This window comes from Mustela nigripes, chromosome 8 (assembly GCF_022355385.1).
Source record: "Mustela nigripes isolate SB6536 chromosome 8, MUSNIG.SB6536, whole genome shotgun sequence".
Taxonomy (NCBI): domain Eukaryota; kingdom Metazoa; phylum Chordata; class Mammalia; order Carnivora; family Mustelidae; genus Mustela; species Mustela nigripes.
This window is the reverse complement of record NC_081564.1, coordinates 89,198,244-89,216,430: the sequence shown is the minus strand read 5'-3', so window position 1 is coordinate 89,216,430 and position 18,187 is coordinate 89,198,244. Positions and strand designations below refer to the sequence as shown.

Genomic DNA, 18,187 nt, shown 5'->3' with positions numbered 1-18,187 from the left:
GGTCCCCGACAGCCCTCAGCCCCCCTTGCACCGCGAGTTCCAGAAACAGTCCCTACGTAAATGTGTCCAGCTCCCTGAGAAGTTTTCATCAGAAGAAACCTCTTTCTGTAGAAACGCGGCCCCAGGACCCGTCTCGTGAGGGATCCCGGAGAGAACATGCTGCTCTGACCTCGTCCTGAGGCCGCACCGGCTCGGGCAGCCGCAGAGCGGCACAAACGAGCGCAGCAGCGTGGGCGCTTCACGGACTCAGGCGGCTCCGGGGCGAACGGCCTGACCTCTGCACACTCTGCAGGCAGAGCGCGCCCCAGGCAAACCCCGCGTGCGTGGACGGTAACCCCACTCCGAACCCCACACCTAACACTCAGGACGGAGCGCGCCGACCTCCATCCGGGGGCCCCTGCTGCTCGGGATCCCGCGAAGTCAGGTCCCGCCTCCCGCCTGGAGAAGCCTGAGCCGCCGACAGCGGGGTCGGGGCGCCTTGGAGGGTTCCAGCCCAGTGACTAGGGCCGCAGCCACGCGCTCCCCAGGCTGGAAATTCCCACGCACTTATTGGGCGCGCGTGAAGCAGGTGTTCCAAACCATCGCGAGGGAAGCTCTCGGCCCAAAGGCTTCAGGGTGAACAGACACACTTGGGAGGGTGCCCTTCCCCTCCTCCCTCTCTGGACACCAGGAACAACCAGAGGATGAACCGCCTCAATCCCAATCCCCCCGTGCTTCCCCGGGACGAGGGGCAGATGGAGGGGACACAGGGGACAGAACTGCCGCGGTCTGTGGTGGAGACAAGGGCCTCACAGCCATGTCAGCGCTGCAAGGAGACGCGCTCAGGAGTGTCGCAGCGATGACCGCGTTGGTCGTTCCGTGCCTCGCAGCAAGACAGCACTCGCTCCCCAAGACCGGGGGGAAGCGGAACGGTCAGAGTCGCTGGGAAGACACTTCCAGAGGACACTGTTGCCCAGAAGACAGAAACCGATCGCATTCCCCATGTGAGAGAGCCGCACACGTCAGCCCACGGGGGAGCCAGCGACGAAGAGACTGTATCCAGGCAGACAGCGGCCAGGCTGGGGACTGCGGGGCAGAAACACTGCGAATCTGCGAGCGCCGAGAGCAGAAAGGGCAGGCCCGAGTGTCCTCTAAGTGCTGCCCTCAGAGGCCACCAGAGCTCTCCGAGACAGCGGGAGGAAGGGGAGGAAGAAGACACTCCCGGCACAGCAAGCCTGTGGGAAGGATGGCCCTGGAGGCGCATGCCTGTCCGGACAGCGCGGGAGCCTGGCCACACGGTGACATCAGCTCGCACCCCGAAGTCCAGGGCAGGCCTGGCCGTGCACCTGGGCCAGGTTATCGAGAGCTCACAGACACCATGGAGCCAGAGGGGAGCGTTGAGGGGAAACGGCCGAGGGTCTGGCCCAGGAGCCATGCTTACAAGTCAGGAGATGGCAGTGTGGTGGCGAAGCGGGGGACAAAAGTGGCCAGAACGCAGCTGCGGGAAGGAGCGGCCAAGACGACCCAGGAGTAAGCCTGGGGAACCGTCAGGAAGAGACGCGGCTCACAGGGGAAAGGCAGCCCAAAGTCTGCAACTGCTGAGGTTTTCAATATCAAACAAATATGTCGATACTATCAGAACAGTCAACGACGTATCAACTTCGAAAGAAGAAATAAGCAACCCCCCCCTCCCAACGTCTAACCCTTAAAGCACATTCACATTACCAGGTAGGAACGGTGATTTCTTCTTTATGATTTTTTTTTCCTTTTTATCCAACTTCTCTGGGCTTTCTTGCTCTTTTTCCTGCTCTGCATCTGTGGGGTGGGTCTGCTCACTCGAAGGGTGAGAAGCGTCCAGACTTGGCGCCTGCGTGGACGGCGTCCTGGCGTGGCTGCTGTCGTGCGCGTGCGCGGCAGCTGGAATTGAAGACAGCCCACTGTTTTCTAAGGCTTGCTGAGACAGAACAGAACTCACAGGTTAGCAGGTAGGAGGCCCGGTGCGGCCGGCCAAAATCAATCACAAAGACGCAACAAGGCTCTGCCCGGGGTTCTAACTCCGCCCTACCAGCTGCACAACTCTGCCCCCCCCCCGACCACCAATGCCAAGCTACACTTGCGACTGTCTGAAGCTGAAATGTCCCTTCTGGAAACTGACAGCTCACTTCCACCCAAAATACAGTATGGTAACTAAAAGGGATTGGAATTAATTAATTTGACATTTAGAAATCTGACCTTAGACCTCTTTGGTTATCTCTAAACTGATCTGGAATCACTGCGTTAAATTCCAGTGGCTTCAACCACCCTAAGACCTCGGCTATCATGCATCCGGAGACTGCTTACACCAACTTGTTACCCCAAAGTCACAGGGAGGCGACAGTTAGTTTTTACAACTGGTCACTAAACAGGGAGGAGACGGCAGGCGGCTCTGTCTGCAAATGAAAGAGCTGAGGCTAAAGCTGGACGAGCAGAGCAAACTCAGAAAAGCCTGCTCTGCCCCGTCTCCTTCTCCTGCTCTCCCACGTGGACGAGACAGTTTGCACGCTGCTAAGAGAGGCGGACCGGCTCGCTCCGATACTGACAGGAGATACAAGAAGTTCTGAAAAGCCTGTTCTTTTCAACTAAATCACTTGGAGAGAAAATTAAGTTTTAAACTGTTTTTTAAATGTATCGATTAACTGTTCAGAATCCTGCACAGTCCATGAGCGTATTTTGTTCGAAAAGAACGTTTTCAATTGGGACATGTATTTAAGGACGATTCCTTTTCTTAGACATGCCCTGCCTATTCGTTTTCCAGGAACGATACCCAGGCTCGGGCATGGACCGAGAGCGGGAAGGTGCGCCTCACCTGCAGGATGTCCTGGTTGATGCCCACGGTGATGCTGAGCTGCTGGCCGGGCTGTGGGGGCTGGCTGGATTCCGTCGGCCCCGGCTCTGAGAGCTCCAGCAGCTGCTGGATGACGTCGGTCACGGCCTGGGAGTTCTGCTGGCTCGACGCAGACGTCACGTGGACTTCCGTCTGCTGGAGAGGTAACGTCTGAAACAGCGTGGCCTGAAACACAGCGACATGGTCATTGAAAATGTAAGAAGTACATTAATTTGTACTTCAATTTAAAAGAACAAAAACAGAAAGAAAGGAATAGGCTCGTCTTCCTTATGACCATTAAAATCTAACAATATCCCAAACACAGATTTTAAATAAAATGCCTCACTGATTTTTACACAAAGCACAATATGGGATCTTAAAGGAACGTATTGAATGAACTGTCCCCTACATGTCTCCGAGGTTTCCTGAGTGACAGGAGAGACAATCAGCTCAACGTGGGGGTGCGAGCTCACAGGCCTCACCTTCCCACCTGTCCAGTAAAACACAGAAACAAAAGGGTCACAAAATAAGAGAGAAACCACTGTGGCCAACATAATTCAGGAAACTTGGAAAACAGAGGCCCTGGTAGCATCAATGCTCAGGAAAGCCACAGCCAAGAGCTTCAAGGAGAGAAGCGCTCGGACCGCCCAGACACCCTGCGTCTGCAGCGCCATTCAGAGAGACAGTGCGAGTCAGAGCCAGCACTGTGCGGCGCACGCGGGTGGACACAGTACCCACCCCCCGGGGCGGATCTATGGCACGGGGCCTCCTGCTCCGGAGTAAGGTGAGGAGCAGCGTGGAGCTGCCGCTGTCGTGAGGAAGGAGAGCACAAGCCGTAAACGCGAACATGGTGCTGGAGACTAAACACGAGCTTCCGAGCTTCCGCGCTGGCGGGAGGCAGGTGCCGACGACAGCAGCCACCCACCAGCCAGCTCACGGGCACAGGCTGACGCGGCGTCCGCTCTCCGCGCCGGGACGCGGGCCTCCCCACCAGCTGCGAGGGGCCGAGAGCGAACAGACAAGACCGCGCCCGAGACTCCCACCAGAGCCTGAACGCAAGCGTGGCGGTGTGTGTCGCACAATTTTACACAGTGTAGTTTCCCAAAAGGGCACAGCCTCAGGAAAACATTCCTACTGTCCCCTCAGATGTGGAAAATATTATTTTTTTAAGAAATGTTATTTTGAAAGGATAATTGGTTCTTAAGTCATCCCACAGGAATAACGGTGATCCCACGGGAATCATCAACAGCACCGCAGGCAGCACAGTCTCCTAAATTAATCGCTGCATTTTGGGTGATTGTCACTGGCTCAATGACATTCCGTGCATCAGGACCAGCTGATACGACTCGGAAGTTTAAGAAGATCCATTCTCCTTCGCTCGTTAAAAACAAAGATCCATTCTCCATCGCTCGTTAGAAACAAGAAAGGCCCTCACTCCCTCCTTCGCCCTGAAGAAACTGTTCACAGCACTTCTGTGCTGCTGCATAGTCTAAGGAATAATCCTCCTGAGAGGTCACGACCAAGATGACCGACCCGGCGGCAGGGGCCCCGCGCGGCGCTGGCCAGACGCACCGTTAGCACGTGAGCCGTCTCTGCGGGGCCCGCGGGGTTCTGCGTCCCGCCCACGTGCATCTTGCTGATGTGGGTGTTCAAGCTCCCGAGGCTTTTAAACACACAACTGCACTCGGTACAGTTATACGTGGGGCCATTCTTGACCTTAAAGGACAAAAGAGAAAAAAACATGTTTTACAATTAACCTTTAGATAAAAATACTTAAATTAGAGCCAATCCTCAGTTAGTTACGGTCCATGATAAGCAGCAGAAACAATGTAACCATGTAACATTACTTCTTTCAAACCAGACGCCTCCAAAATCAGGACCCAAGTCCTCACCCGCCTTGCCAGTGTGAAGTCAATGGAAATTTCAGTCTTTTCTATAAATTAGAACAGGTTTGGAAGAAGACACAGGTTCCAGTTGTTGTAATTTGGTGACGATAAGATGCCTGACTCAGGTTCCCATTTTCTCAGCGGTGCACCCCGCGCAACCCGGTGTGAGCAGCCGTCTAAGTCTCTGCGCTACGAGCCGCGCCGTGCCACGCGCTGTGGGACCGCTCCTCGCAGTCCCAGTGCTCCGCAACGGCAACTATGTTGTCCAACTACGGTGAAGCCAATGCGGGATCCTAGAGAGGACGGAAATGAAGCGGCGCCTCCGGGCACCCAGAAAACGTCTGAACGACTCTGCCATGATTCCAGCCAGCACTAGTTGTTCTTATAACGATGCAGGCCGGCTCGACAACGGACTGGACTTCTCCAAACTTGGATGTTCTATTCCTTTTCCAGCACCTTGTCAAGAACCCAATTTAAGGCTTCAGGTTCATCACAGGACTGGACAACATTTACAAACCAGTTCTTAGAGGTCATTGCTGGAACACAGCCACCTGCCCACCACAGGTCCCAGGGGCTCTAAGGCCGGGAGCCAGGTGAGTGCCCACACTCTTGGAGGGGTGTCCTGGCCTCAGGAGCACGGGTGGGCATCTCACAGGGCAGCTTGGGGGGCCCAGGGAGGTCTCTCTGGGTGCCGCCCAAGTAAACGGCCATCCCGGAGCCATCATGTGCGCACAGAGGCAGCTCCCCCAGAGTAATGGGCAGAGGCCACATCTACTCTCCTGAGCTCAAAAGGAAGCCAGGGTCCACATTCTCACTGCCTCCCCAAGGGTCTGGCTCTTAGAATAGAAAACAAAAAGTAACCCGCTGCGTACGGAAGCTGAACACGTTTACAAACTGTGTGAAGGGTGCAGGGTTTCTTTTATTTCAGTGACACTGAGGGCATGAAGGGAAAAATAAAAAGATACATATTTATCTTTAGGAATATGGGTCTCCATTCTGCAAAACAGTTACATAAAACAAAACGATCTGTGATCAAAGTGTTTGTGTCGCTTCCACATTAATGTATACCCTACCATTAGACTATAAATAAAACACCAAATCAGGAAGAACAAAAGTTAACCTGCCTAAGAGAAATACTTGCAGACGTTCTACAAATCAGCACGCTCTGCAGACAACAAGGAACGGCAAACGTCGGTGTCACCGCGGGAGCCGGCACCGAGGGAAGCACGCAGAGCAGCACTCTGGCTGATAAGAGACGTACATGAGGCCATACTATTACTGTGAGCAATAGTAACAGGAAGAGCAAAAATACTTTTTTTCCCTCAATTTATTTCTGGTCTTAGTTTCTCAGACCTGATAGTGCCTGTGTTCCAAGTCTGCTAAAGGGATGAGGTGTTACCGGACCGGTGGCTGATACCTGCCAAGGGCAGCGTGATCATTTCTGAACCTTTACTTGTCAAAGCCATAACAGCATCCGTAAGACCACGAGAAGATAACATTATAGGTCTCCCCCGGGGAAGCTGAAAAGGTGTCTAGAGAGAGATACGTGTCTGCTTCTTGTTTGACACAAAGTCTGCTCTGCACAAACCGTAAATCTGCATTTCAGAACCTCGGGCTCCCGCATGCACCGCGGAGCCGTCTACCGCACCCGGGAGCACCACAGACCCGAGAGCGATGTTTACCTCGGAGTGGACTCTCTGCACGTGGGACTGGAGGTTCCCTTTTTGAGAAAAGGCAGCAGGACAGAAGGCACAGGCGTGGGGTTTTTCCCCTGTATGCTTGATCATGTGCGTCTGCAGGGCCCCCTTCTGGTTAAAAGCCTTCCCACATTCACTACATTTAAACGGCCTTTCGCCTGGAGAGGGAGAAACACCATCAAAATACAATTCCACATGAGTGAACACCTGACGGATTAACAGGGAAATACACAGCTCCCAAACCCAAGACCCAAACCCACCCGTGCGGACAGAGCTCGCCCATGCTGCGGACTCCCGCGTGCGACTAACCCCGGCAAGGTCACCAAGCACGGGACAGGAGCAGCAGCGTGACCTCACAGGTCCAGCCGGCTCGGAGGCACACGTTCTCTCCTCTAAGCCACATCGTGAATGGCCCCAAAGTGAACGTGTTTCATACCTGTGTGTATCCTGATATGCCGAGTTAACTGACTGGGCTTTTGAAACGTCTTTCCACAGTGTGGGCATGAATATGTGAATCCACTCCTGTCGATGTTCCGATTGTAAGACCTTGTACTCGATACCCTGGTACGACACGGGAGGGAAACATTCATGAAGTCGTCTCCTCTGTGTCACAAGCTCAAAATTAAAACGTAGTCAGCACGTGTGGCTGACTGGCGGTGAGAACACAGGCTACGAGACATCCGCCCCACAGGAGTGTGCGTCTCCGCAGACACAGAAACTCAGACGTGCAGTCCTTCTCTGTGTTTGGTACCATAAAATTCATGTTTCCCCAACTAAGGCGAGAGAAGCTTGGTTTTCTCGCAGGGGAGAGGTGAGACCATCCCTTCCGGACACAGCTCTACCTGCGGCCCTCAGATGTAAAGACGTGTGTGCGTGCGTCCCCACCTGCCGTGTCTCACGTCCTCCTCCGGCCCCCCTGCTCTCAACACCACCCACAGGCCGAGGATCTCAAAGTCCTCCCGCCAGCAACCCTGACACCAGCCCTACGCACTCCCCCGCCTCCACCTGACGGCTCTGCACTCGGCTCCCTGGGGCTGCGAGCTCGTGGGAAGCAAACAGGGCTCTGTTCCTCCCTGCCCTGCTGTTCTCCCAGAGCAGAAAACAGCAGCTCCCAGTTGGGCAAGCTTAAACCTCAGGAGTCGCTCAGATTCTCTCTCTCTCTCACCCCTGGCTTCAAGTACATCTTCAAAAGCTACTGATTCCACTCAAAACACCGCCAGAGATGCTCAGGCCTCTCCCGCTCTCCAATCGTCAGACCACCACTGCCTGCTGTGACGATTCACCTGCCTCCCTGCCCCACCGCCACCCCCCAGCAGCCACAGCACAGGGGAAGCTGGGACAGGCTTCCCACTACCCTTGGGATCAGACCTCATTCCCAGGATGGCCTCCTGAAGCCCTCAGCCTCGGGGTCCTGCCTTCTTCACACCCGGTGCCAGCAAGCTCCCCTCTGCAGCGGGATCCCCGGCGCCAGCCTCTGCTTTCAAATGCAGAGAAAACCCACCGCAGAGGGGCTGTGCCAATGGCTCGGCCACTGCTGCAGTCCCCTTCCTCCCGAGGGCCCCCCTCCCTTCGGACACCCCGGCTCACCAGCCTGCCCGCCCTCCTGGCGCTGCCCCGGGGCAATCCAGTCCTGCGTCCCTCTCCGCACGAGCACTCCCTGAAACCTTTCCACTGACTTTTCTCTCTGAGAAACCAGCACAACGGGAGGACGAGGCTGTGGGTCCGGCCCATCCCTCCAGCTCAGAAGGGCCAGAAGCCAGCGGGGCCGGCTGCATGCTGACCACCTGGACGCCATTCATCATCTCTCCAAAACCCTCAGACACACACCCAACCTGCTGTGCTCAAACTCCACCCAGGCAGGAACCCCGTGTGCGGGAGCACTCGCAGCATGGTCTGGGCCCCGCTAGCCAAGGGCGGGCAAAGTGGGGCAGGGGGAGGCAGGCTGGCCCCATGGGGGCGTGCTCCACGCCGCTAAGAAGTGCCTAACAGGGTAAAGGAATCCTACAGATTCTTCCCGGGTCTGTGCACGTCAGTAGCTGGCGTGGAAGCCGCTGCCGTGCTTGCGGCTGCTGTTGAGGAGCGCACAACGCGCAGGCTCCACGAGCGACAGCAGCCACGGCCGCCCGCTCACGGGCGCACCCGGGCCAGAAAGCACTTTGCCTTTTGTTTCGTTAAGAAAATGAAGTTTTGAAAAAAATATATAATCAGGAATAAACCAAATATGAAACTCAGGAAGACACGTTAAGTTCTACCAGAAATAAGTGCACGTATGTATTTAAATACGGTCACGCTTGTTCAAATCATGAGCTCGAAAACAAGGAAATTAGGGTCTAAATCCTGAAGCTTGAAACCTCCGAGCTGTAAAACCGTGGGCAAGTGACTCGATCCTGTACCTAGCGCTTCTCACCCACAAAGTCTCCTGGTCTGACAGCGCTGCCTGCAGGGACCACGATTTCCTCACACACGTTCACGGACACACTAAGCGCAGCGTCGGGAACGCAGAGCTTCTGAACAGGGAGTGGAGATACACCAGTTTGTTAAACAGGCTGCCCCGGCCCCTGTGGACCTGCTTCTTGTCCTCATGACTTACCTGGGGAAACGTTCAGCCAGCATGTTGTCCTACAGCCTTCAACACTGTGCTACTGCTAGAGAATTCTGCTCCGGCAGCGTGATGCTTTAGAAGCCTGAGCTTTCTCCGTGCCCCAGGCCTGTGTGTCTGAACAGCTGCCCTGACACCACGCCCGACTGGCCCCCACTGTGCTGCTACTGCATTCTTTTTTTTTTTTTTTTAAATGTGTGGCATATGGCAACTCTATCCTATCTTTTTTTTTCTTTTATAAAGATTATTTGTTTATTTATTTGACAGAGAGAGAGATCACAAGTAGGCAGAGAGGCAGGAAGAGAGAGAGGAAAGCAGGCTCCCCGCTGAGCAGAGAGCCCGATGTGGGACTCGATCTCAAAGCCCTGGGACCATGACCTGAGCCGAAGGCAGAGGCTCAACCCACTGAGCCACCCAGGCACCCCTGAGCTGCTATTTCTGGAGCAGATGGCGTACTAAAGTCACCCAGGCAAGCGCACCCGCCGTTAACACAGGGCACAGACTTCTCCTCCCAAGCCCCGGCAGAGGCTCGCACCTGATCTTGTAGTGCGTCTTCGCGTGCTCCTTCAGCTGGGAGGCCGTCTCGAAGTCCCTCCCGCAGGCCTTGCAGGCGTGCGGCCGGCCGCCGGCCAGCTCCTGCCGGTGCTCCTCCATGTGCGTGGCCAGCTGGCTCTGCAGGGCGAACTCATCCCCGCACTCGGAGCAGATGAGATTCTGCAAAAGACAAGCCCGGCCCTGAGCGGAGGGAACACCCCGAAACGGCGGCGTCCTCAAAGAACGGGTGCGCAAGCGGCCGGCACCCGGATCACGCTCTCCTCTGGAACACGCGCTGTTCTCACTCTCCAAAAACGTGCCACCGTGTCCAAATACACTTCTGGGAAAAGCGTCCTGACCAGAAGAGAGCGCAGCCCAGGGAAGCAGGCGGCGGCCAGAGCGGGGCCGCCGTGGGGCACGCACCAGCGTGGTGCGCACCTGTGCCGACGGAACGTGCGGGAAGCAGAGGGATGTCCCACAGAGGGGTCGGAACAGAGCTCCGAGGAGGACCAGAGTCTGCAGACCACCGAGACATAAAACCCCAGCCCATAAACCTCCGAATGGAAACACTATCACGGCCGCCGCTGGTTTTACGGGCGCCTCCCAGGGAGGCCCAGGCCCCCGCCCGGACACCGTCTGCCCCGCACTGGTCACCGGTGTGGCCTGAATGCGCCATGGAAAGAGCACAGAACACACACGGGACCGCAAGGACTTACTGCGTAAAGCAAAGATTGTAAAACAGCTCAATTTTAATATGTGAATAGTATTTTAGATACAGTTTCAAAATAAATATATTAAAATTCATTTCATCTTTTTTTAAAAAACTTTTTTAATATGGCTACTATAGATTTTCAACGACTCCTCTGTCCGTTAGGTAACAGCTGTCCATGTGTCCTGGAGTTGGGCGGCTGCAGGACGAGCTGCGGCCTCCGGGTGCTCACCATGGGGAAGTCACGGCACCCGCCCCCACAGGGCACCAGAAAGTCACAGAGCAGCGCACGGAAGACACTCAACAGAGAGCAGGGCCGGACGGGGGCCCAGCGGGAGGAGCCGCTGCGGAGGACGACACTGCCGTCCGGGCTTTTAAACCATCCGCAAAGACTGTCCAAACACGGAGGGAAAATGAGTGTAACCTGTCAGTGAGCAGACACTGTCATTTCCAAATAACAACAAAACAGTTGAAATAAATTATATGTTAATATATTTTATTTGGAAAATATATCCAAAATATTATTCACATATTGAAGTTATTGAACTTTAATTCCATCAGACTTTCTTCCAACCCCTGCACATTACAGCCCTGTAAATGTTAGTAAACCCCATTAAAATGAGTAATTCATCAATAGCGAGAGGCATCCTTGGCAAAAAAAGACGAGCTAAAGGGAATATTCAGAGCAACCCAATGATCTCAACGCAAATAAACTTTATTAGTATTATTATAGAATAATTTAAGGAAATAATGAGCTACTAAATTGTCAGCATCTTGTTGATAACAAAGAAAATTCTTTTTAGGAAACTTTCAAAAAGAAAAAAATACCTAACAAAATTTGCTGCCTCTTTTAAAAAAAAAAAAAAAGAAGAAGGCTCCTGAATCTGTATGACAAAGTACTCGTCTTTGCTCAGGACTGCCCCGGGTGTCCTTCTTATAATTGTAAAATAAAACTTGGTTCCCCGGACCTGTCCTGTCCTCCCCTTACTATTTTATTGCTCTGGCCCTGGTGCATCCTTTTTACTTACCTTTTTACCCAATGACCAGATCAGAGTATTGCAGGAGCTATCCACACTTGTCCCTTCTCAGAGCACAGCTCACTCACTTGGCAAGAGCAAGGGCAAGGCCCCCGGGGACACAAGGAAACAGCTCGTGGTGGAGAGTGTCGTCTCTGTCTCTGCTTCCCGCCCAGAGAGCCCCAGGAGCCAGGACGTGCCTGCCCTCCGCTCCAGCAGCCGGCCACACTTGAGGGAGCCGAGCGAGGAGCCCCACACCTTGCTTCCTCACCAACAGCTAAGGGACATGCCCCTGTCCTGCGTTCTCCATACTCGGAGCGGACGTCTCTCCTCGAGGCTAGTAGTGACTGCTTTCTCTCCTAGAACAGACCCGTGGGACGATTTCCATCACGGACGAGTGACAAGCAGAACTCGTCAAGGGAATACACGGCATTCTGGTCAGCCCCCATCCTGCTGAAGGTCTCATTTCTACAGGTCAGAGTTTAAAATACAATAGATACTAACGGCTATGCCTGCCCCCCTGTAACACCTGTCCTTCCGGCTCCCCGCCAGGGGCCACCGCGTGACCTTCCCGGTGGCCCCATCTCTGAGACCCTCAGGTACACCGTCCACACGCAGCAGTGAATGTCCCCTGCAGGCCCTGGGCTTCCACAGGAGCCTCTGGGTTCCCCATTCCACGGCCAAGCCCTCAACTGAGTTTAGTTGAGTACATTTTTTCACCATAATTTCCATTTGGTTCTTCTCGCTTCGGTTTCATTCTTTTGTTTGTTTCAAAACAATTCACAAAGCAATTTTATGATGACTGCTTTAAAATCTCTGCCACCTAATTCCAACATCGGGGTCCCTCCACTGTGGGAATCTGCCATCTTTTCTCGATGCCCTTGGAACTACCGTGGTTCTCCGTCTGCCGAGTATCTTCAGCCAGACCCTGAGCGCTTGGAGAGCTACGCTGGGAGCCTCCGGACCAGACGGCTGTCCCTCCGCCCAGATGCGGCCGGGGACCTCGTCGCGGGGGAGGCTCACTGCAGGTCCGAGGGCCCCGGCGCGGAAAGCACGGGGCAGACCCGTCCGTCCTGCGCCATCGGGTTAACTCTCCCTGCCGTCAGGTGCCGTGAGGCTCAGCTCCCCACGGGGGCTGGCAGGGTCCCAGCGCCGCCTGCTTCCGGGCACAGCGTGAGAGGTCGGCTTCCCGCCTCGCTCTGCGGAGGCCATCCGGCGGGGGAGCCCGGTGCCGCCTCCTTCTGCCCAGAGATGGATGCAAGACAAGCTCCTCACTTACCCCCGGGCACGGGGTCAGAGGGCCACCCGTGTCTGAGGACGGGCGCAGGAGGGGATGGAGGGTCCCTGGCAGCCCTGCTGAGCAGCTTTCCGGCCGGCATGTGGCTGGAGGAGGGCGGGCATCATCAAAAACATTTTCTGTTGCAAACCGCTCTTTGGCCAGTTTTGACTAAGGAGAAGCAGCTTTCCCTGAAGGATTTTTACGTCTGCGCCTGTCGGCAGAAGGCCACAGGCTTCTCCAGCAACGGGTGTGCAGGAGGGAAAGAAAAACCCAATCAACGGATGGCCGTACCGCTGCTGGGCCGGCCTTCCTCCCGCCCCCCCAGGCCTCCATCAGCGAGTTGTGCTCTCACTGGTGGTGGAGTGGGGGGGTGCGGGCAGCCTCCGTGTGGGCTGGACTCTCCCAGGTCAGTTCTGCATGTGACCGGAGGTCAGGACCTCTTCCTGTATTACTAATACCATATCCAGACCAAGTCGCTGAGGAATAAATACATGCCAAACAGAGAAATGTAGCCCAAACTGTACTGTTCTAACATACGTGGGCAAGACTGATGACCGTGTCCCGGTACCTACTTCTTTCTCAGCCGGGAACACATTTCCTCGCAGAGCACACAGCTCTCCAACTCAAAACACGAGCCCCAGCACCCCGTGTGGGGACCGTGCGTTCCCACACATGGACCAGGCCTCGCAGGAGAAGCCGCCCCCTTCCTCCTCCTTTTCATTGAGCCACGGGACGAAGGGCTGATTCAGAGACAGGAGGCCAGGTGGGGTCCCGGCAGCCTCGGAAGGCACAGCGGCCCAGCAAAGAGCTACACAAGGCCACACAGGAGACAGAGGCAGACTCTGAACCTGGGCCCTAACACGACCTCTCAGAAAAGAGGGCTCTAGTCCTCACACCAGGCCAGTGTATTTCCACATCTGAAACAGCAAAGCCTTTTTGCTTCTGCCCCTGGACAACCCCGTCAGGAACTCCTGCCCGGCGTGGGGTGATGATATCAGGGGACCGAGTATCTCTCCCCAGCCTCCGGAAACTTCTGGCAGCAGATGCCGCGGCCAAGACAGGGCAGCCACAGTCATCCCACCACCTGCTGCGGACCCCGGCCCCCCGGAGCCCTCTGGTCGCCACTTGCTCTCCCACGATCACTCAGGGTCCGAGAATCGGAGTCTTTCAGACTCAAAGAGAAGAAAGAGAAGACAGGCTGGCAGTAGTGATAGAAACGTGAGTCTACCTCTCCAGAAATACTGCTCCTCAAAGATCTTTCTAGGGAAAAGAAGAGTCCGGATGGAACGCTGATGTCCTCACACCCGTGACAGTGAAAGGCAAAGACAGCAGGGGTCAGCAATGACACTGAGGGTCAGGTGAGGGTCAGGTGACGACATCGCGGGATGACGTCATCGCACAGCTTCCAACCGCAGACCCTGGACACCCGCAGAGGACCGTCATCAGAGAGGACGGTGAGCTCCAGCTGGAGGAACAACACGGGAAAGAAGATGGACGAAGCGTGTGGACGAGAAAACACAATGGAGGGAAGATTCTAAAACGAACGTCCAAGAACCTAAGAACTGCCAGAGATGATGAATCCCTGCTCTTCCCCTGCCCCGCCACGTGGACAGTCACGGCGGATTTAGAAGGCAGCTCCAAAGCAGCAGCGCAGTGAGTCGCGGGGTGCCGCGAGGGGACGGCCACCACAGCCCCCGGCAGGCCCTGCGAGAGCAGCCCCACACCCGCAGCCCGGGTTCACCTCGTTGTATTCCCAGCACAGACCCCACATCCCCACCGTCCTGACGCCTTCCCCACGCCATCGCACGGGCTGCACACGCGCGAGCTGCGGCCGCATCCCCCGCTCCGGTCAGGTTCTGCTCCCACCCCCCCCCCCCCCCCGGGGGGCCCCCGGGCGCCCCCCCGCCCCCCCCCCCCCCCCGGTCCGGTTCTGCCCCCCCCCCCCCCCCCCGCAGGTGGGCGCTCGAGTCTTCACCCAGCATCTCCACCGCCCAGTGACCACCGAGGCCGCAGCAGGACAGACGCACGGCGGAGCCGGGGCGCCGGCCCCCACAGGGGAGATGTGAGCCTGAGAACCTCTGCGAAGGTGGGTCTGGGGGTCACCGTGGGGAAGGCGGGGTGCAGCGACCCTCCGCGTGGACTGGGGCGTCCCGGGCGTAAAGGCTGTGCGGGCCCGAGCCGCGTGGGGCCGCTTCTCAGGGGGCTGCTAAGTGAGGCAGACAAGGACCTGCTGGGCTGCGGGGCTGGGAGCTCTGAACACGAACAAAAACCACCCTCAGGCTGGGCGGGAGCAGGAAAGCTCCAGACCCCCAGCGGCCCCGCCACCGCCCAGCGGGAGCCCCTCGGGTCTCTGAGCACCACCCGCCGCAGCGAGGGCCGTTCTGGGGTGTGCGAGGGCTCTGTCATCAGGAGTGTGTGACGGTCACGGAGCCCGGGAGGGACAGGCAGGGACGGCAGGGCTGGTGTCTGGCGAAGTCTGTAACTCAATCCAGGTAAGGGATTCACTGTTCCCAAGTATTCACTGCACCGGCTTTTCAAGAGCGGAATTTCTCAAAACAAGAGGGGGGTTCGCCATCACCACATACAGCGATGACTTACAATGATCCGCAGCTGTTTTATTTCAGAACACCCCCCACGCGCTAGTGAAAACAAAAATTCTTATCACTACTTGTAGACAGGGCCGCACAGCTGAAAGCCCAGAGAGAATCTGGCAGGACGGTAGGCGACAAATCGAACAGGAAAACACTCCTCCCCTGTGGACAGATGACCAACCCCCAACAGAAAGGCCCCTGCGATGGCATTAGTAAAAATCCTAGAACCGGTCAGAACTTAAATACCATACTGAATCCACATGAACAAAACAGTACCAAGATTTTTTTTGTTTTGGGGGGGGTTTTTGGTGGCAGCAAAGCAAGGTTTATTGACCGCCAGTAAAGTGATACAAGCTCCCGAGGAGGGAGGGGCCTGAGAGCATCGCCACGGGAGCTTCTAAGTCTGGGGTTCGATCCGATCAACCTCCCTGAGCCCGTCGTCCAGTCAGGTGTTCGCCGTCGACCTATCACGGGGGAAAGGGGGCGCGGCTACGAAGCGTTTGGACCATGAAGACTCAGTACCGTAAACATATGCATCTTCCCCTGTAACAATCTAAGAATTTAATTCAAAGTGAAAATACCAACTGATTTTTTTAAAAGAGGCAAAATTCTAATGTTCATATTAATAATAAACCAGAAAAGGAAAACAGGAAGCACACGAACATTTGCTTATCATGACAGAGAGACAGAGCAAAGATACCGTGGAAACACGAGGTGGTGATGGTACCCGGGAGCCCTGGCAGGACCGGGCGGAGGGCACAGGAGGCCGCGGCTCTTCTGATGCTCCTTGTTCCTGCCACTCTGACTCGTAAGAGTGAGCTCCTCTCCAGACACTGAAAATGACCCCCCCCCACCGCCCTCAACGCCTGCTCTGCCTGGGACTGTCTTTGTGGTCACACCAACCGGACCCACGTCAAGGGCAGTTAGTGCACCTGGGAAGGGACGGGCCGCAAACATGACGCAGACTGAACCCACGAGCCCCGACGTCCTTCAGATCCCACACGGCGTTCAGTGGGTGGACTGACGGGCTGAGCCAGGCCACTGCGAAACTGTGTCAGAGGCAACGACAGGACAGAGCAAAGGCGTGAACGAGTGTGCCGGTGCTGGAGCCCGGTTCCCCGTGGAGGAGGACAGGGGGGAGGCCTGTGGGAGTCCTGGAAGGGGAGACTGGAGGTGAAGGATCGGTGTGAACCCCGCTTGTACAATGCACGTGTGTGCTGTGCCCCACGTGCGCCTGCGCTGTGAGATGTGGTGGGGTTTTAGGAAATCATTTCAGATTTGGGAAGTACGTCTAAGCAAGTGCAAGAACCAGATTCTGAAAATGGACAGTCTGTTCGCTGTAGCCTGTTTGTATAGACACAAGGCTGAAAACCACCTACGAGTCTACCGGGGCAACCTGCTGGTCACGGTATGTGTGTCCACCGGAATGCCACGTGCCGATGAAAAGACCGAGACACGCCCCCCCCCCCCGGCCCCGTGCACGGAAGTGTCCCAAGAGCGGAGGCACAGTCCGCGCAAGACAAAAGGCACAGAATGGATGGCCCGTGTTAACGGGGCTGCAGAGCAGATCTGCGTGCACACGGGATGCCTGGGGAAGGACACAGAAGCGACTTCCAGAAGAACAGGAAATCACGCTTGGCACCCTCGGCTACTCACGGCTCCCAATACGCGCACGCAGAACTCAGGCCAGAGGACTTTAATACACCATTTAACGTAGGCGCTCTCTGCTTTTCAAAAAAACCAAGAAAGCAATGAGTGAGACGCGGCCTAGCTGACCTCGGCAGGGGAAGGTGCGGAGCAGCAGAGGCTTTCTAGAACGTCATGTGGCATTCTACAAAGAAGGTGAAAAAGTAGTATTAATCTAGTAGATCCACCTACAGGAATCTATCCTAATGAAATAATTAAAGACACATAAGAAGATGCACTATGGGGAGCATTTAAAAAGTATAAATAAACGTTGAATAACAGAAGAAATGATTGCATATCATTGCGCTGTATCTGGATGCAAGAGACTAAGAAAGTAGCTTAAAATACTGACATGGGGAAACCTTCATCCTACAGCCAGTGAAAATGGGGGAGACACGTCTCAAATAGATTAGGGAAAAAGGGCAGGTTAAAAAGCAGCAGCATAAACATTTTTGAATTAAAAAACTATTCTTCAGGGACGCCTGAGGGGCTCAGTCGTTCAGCATCAGGCTTCAGCTCAGGTCGTGATCCTGGGGTCCTGGGATGCAGCCCCGCATCGGGCTCCCTGCTTAGAGGGAGGCCTGCTTCCCCCTCTCCCACTCCCCCTGCTTGTGTTCCCTCTCTCTCTCTGTGTTTATGTCAAATAAATGAATAAAATCTTAAAAAAGAAAGAAAGAAAGAAAGAAAGAAAGCTATTCTTAAATAGTTATGGAAAGCATATATAGCAAAAAAAAAAAAAAAAAGTCTGAAAGACTGCACATGCATTCTCTCCAGATTCTATGATTCTTGGTTCTTCTAATAATATTGCGTTTGCTAATCTTTAGTTTCTAATTTTGTTCCAAAATAAACACACATTTATACAGTAACTTTTACGAAGATAAAAACAGTTTATATTAAAAAGAAGAGATGAGCGTGTACAGAAAGTATGAACTTAATTTTTATATATGCAATGTAAATACCGTGTTTGTTTCTCTGCCTCAGGAGGAAAGTACCCCAAACAGTTTCCTACAACCCACCCCGGGACAGCGGAAATAAAGGGAACTTACTTTCTTTTTACCATTTGCATTTTCCTAATTTCACACAATAGTAATCAGGGACATGGGGGCTTAATATTTAGAAAGCAACAGCCATCTGTACTCCAAGTCGGGCCTGCCCACCCCAGCACCAGGAAGCCCCCGCTCACACAGCAGCCACGCAGCCCTGTCATCTCACAGCGACAGCTGTGGGCCTTTCAGAAGGGCTCACTGTGCTGTGTAAACGGCTCTGGGTCATCGTGAATATCTCCTCTTTTCCCAAATTCCCACATGTCAGTGGATCCAGAAGCCAAGCAAGGAGATGCTTCCGACTC

General features: G+C 54.9%; 1 protein-coding gene across 3 annotated transcripts in view; it reads right to left on the bottom strand.

Moving 5' to 3' along the window:
• ZNF236 (zinc finger protein 236) overlaps positions 1 to 18,187 on the bottom strand; it is a 102,510-nt gene that overhangs the window by 69,654 nt on the left and 14,669 nt on the right. For all 3 annotated transcript variants that reach the window (XM_059409843.1, XM_059409845.1, XM_059409844.1), the window contains 6 exons: positions 9,560 to 9,738; positions 6,862 to 6,986; positions 6,411 to 6,583; positions 4,415 to 4,558; positions 2,825 to 3,028; positions 1,705 to 1,933 (listed from right to left, as the gene is read on the bottom strand). In XM_059409843.1, the coding sequence (XP_059265826.1) occupies positions 1,705 to 1,933; positions 2,825 to 3,028; positions 4,415 to 4,558; positions 6,411 to 6,583; positions 6,862 to 6,986; positions 9,560 to 9,738 (1,054 nt within the window). The remainder of the gene's footprint in view (positions 1 to 1,704; positions 1,934 to 2,824; positions 3,029 to 4,414; positions 4,559 to 6,410; positions 6,584 to 6,861; positions 6,987 to 9,559; positions 9,739 to 18,187) is intronic.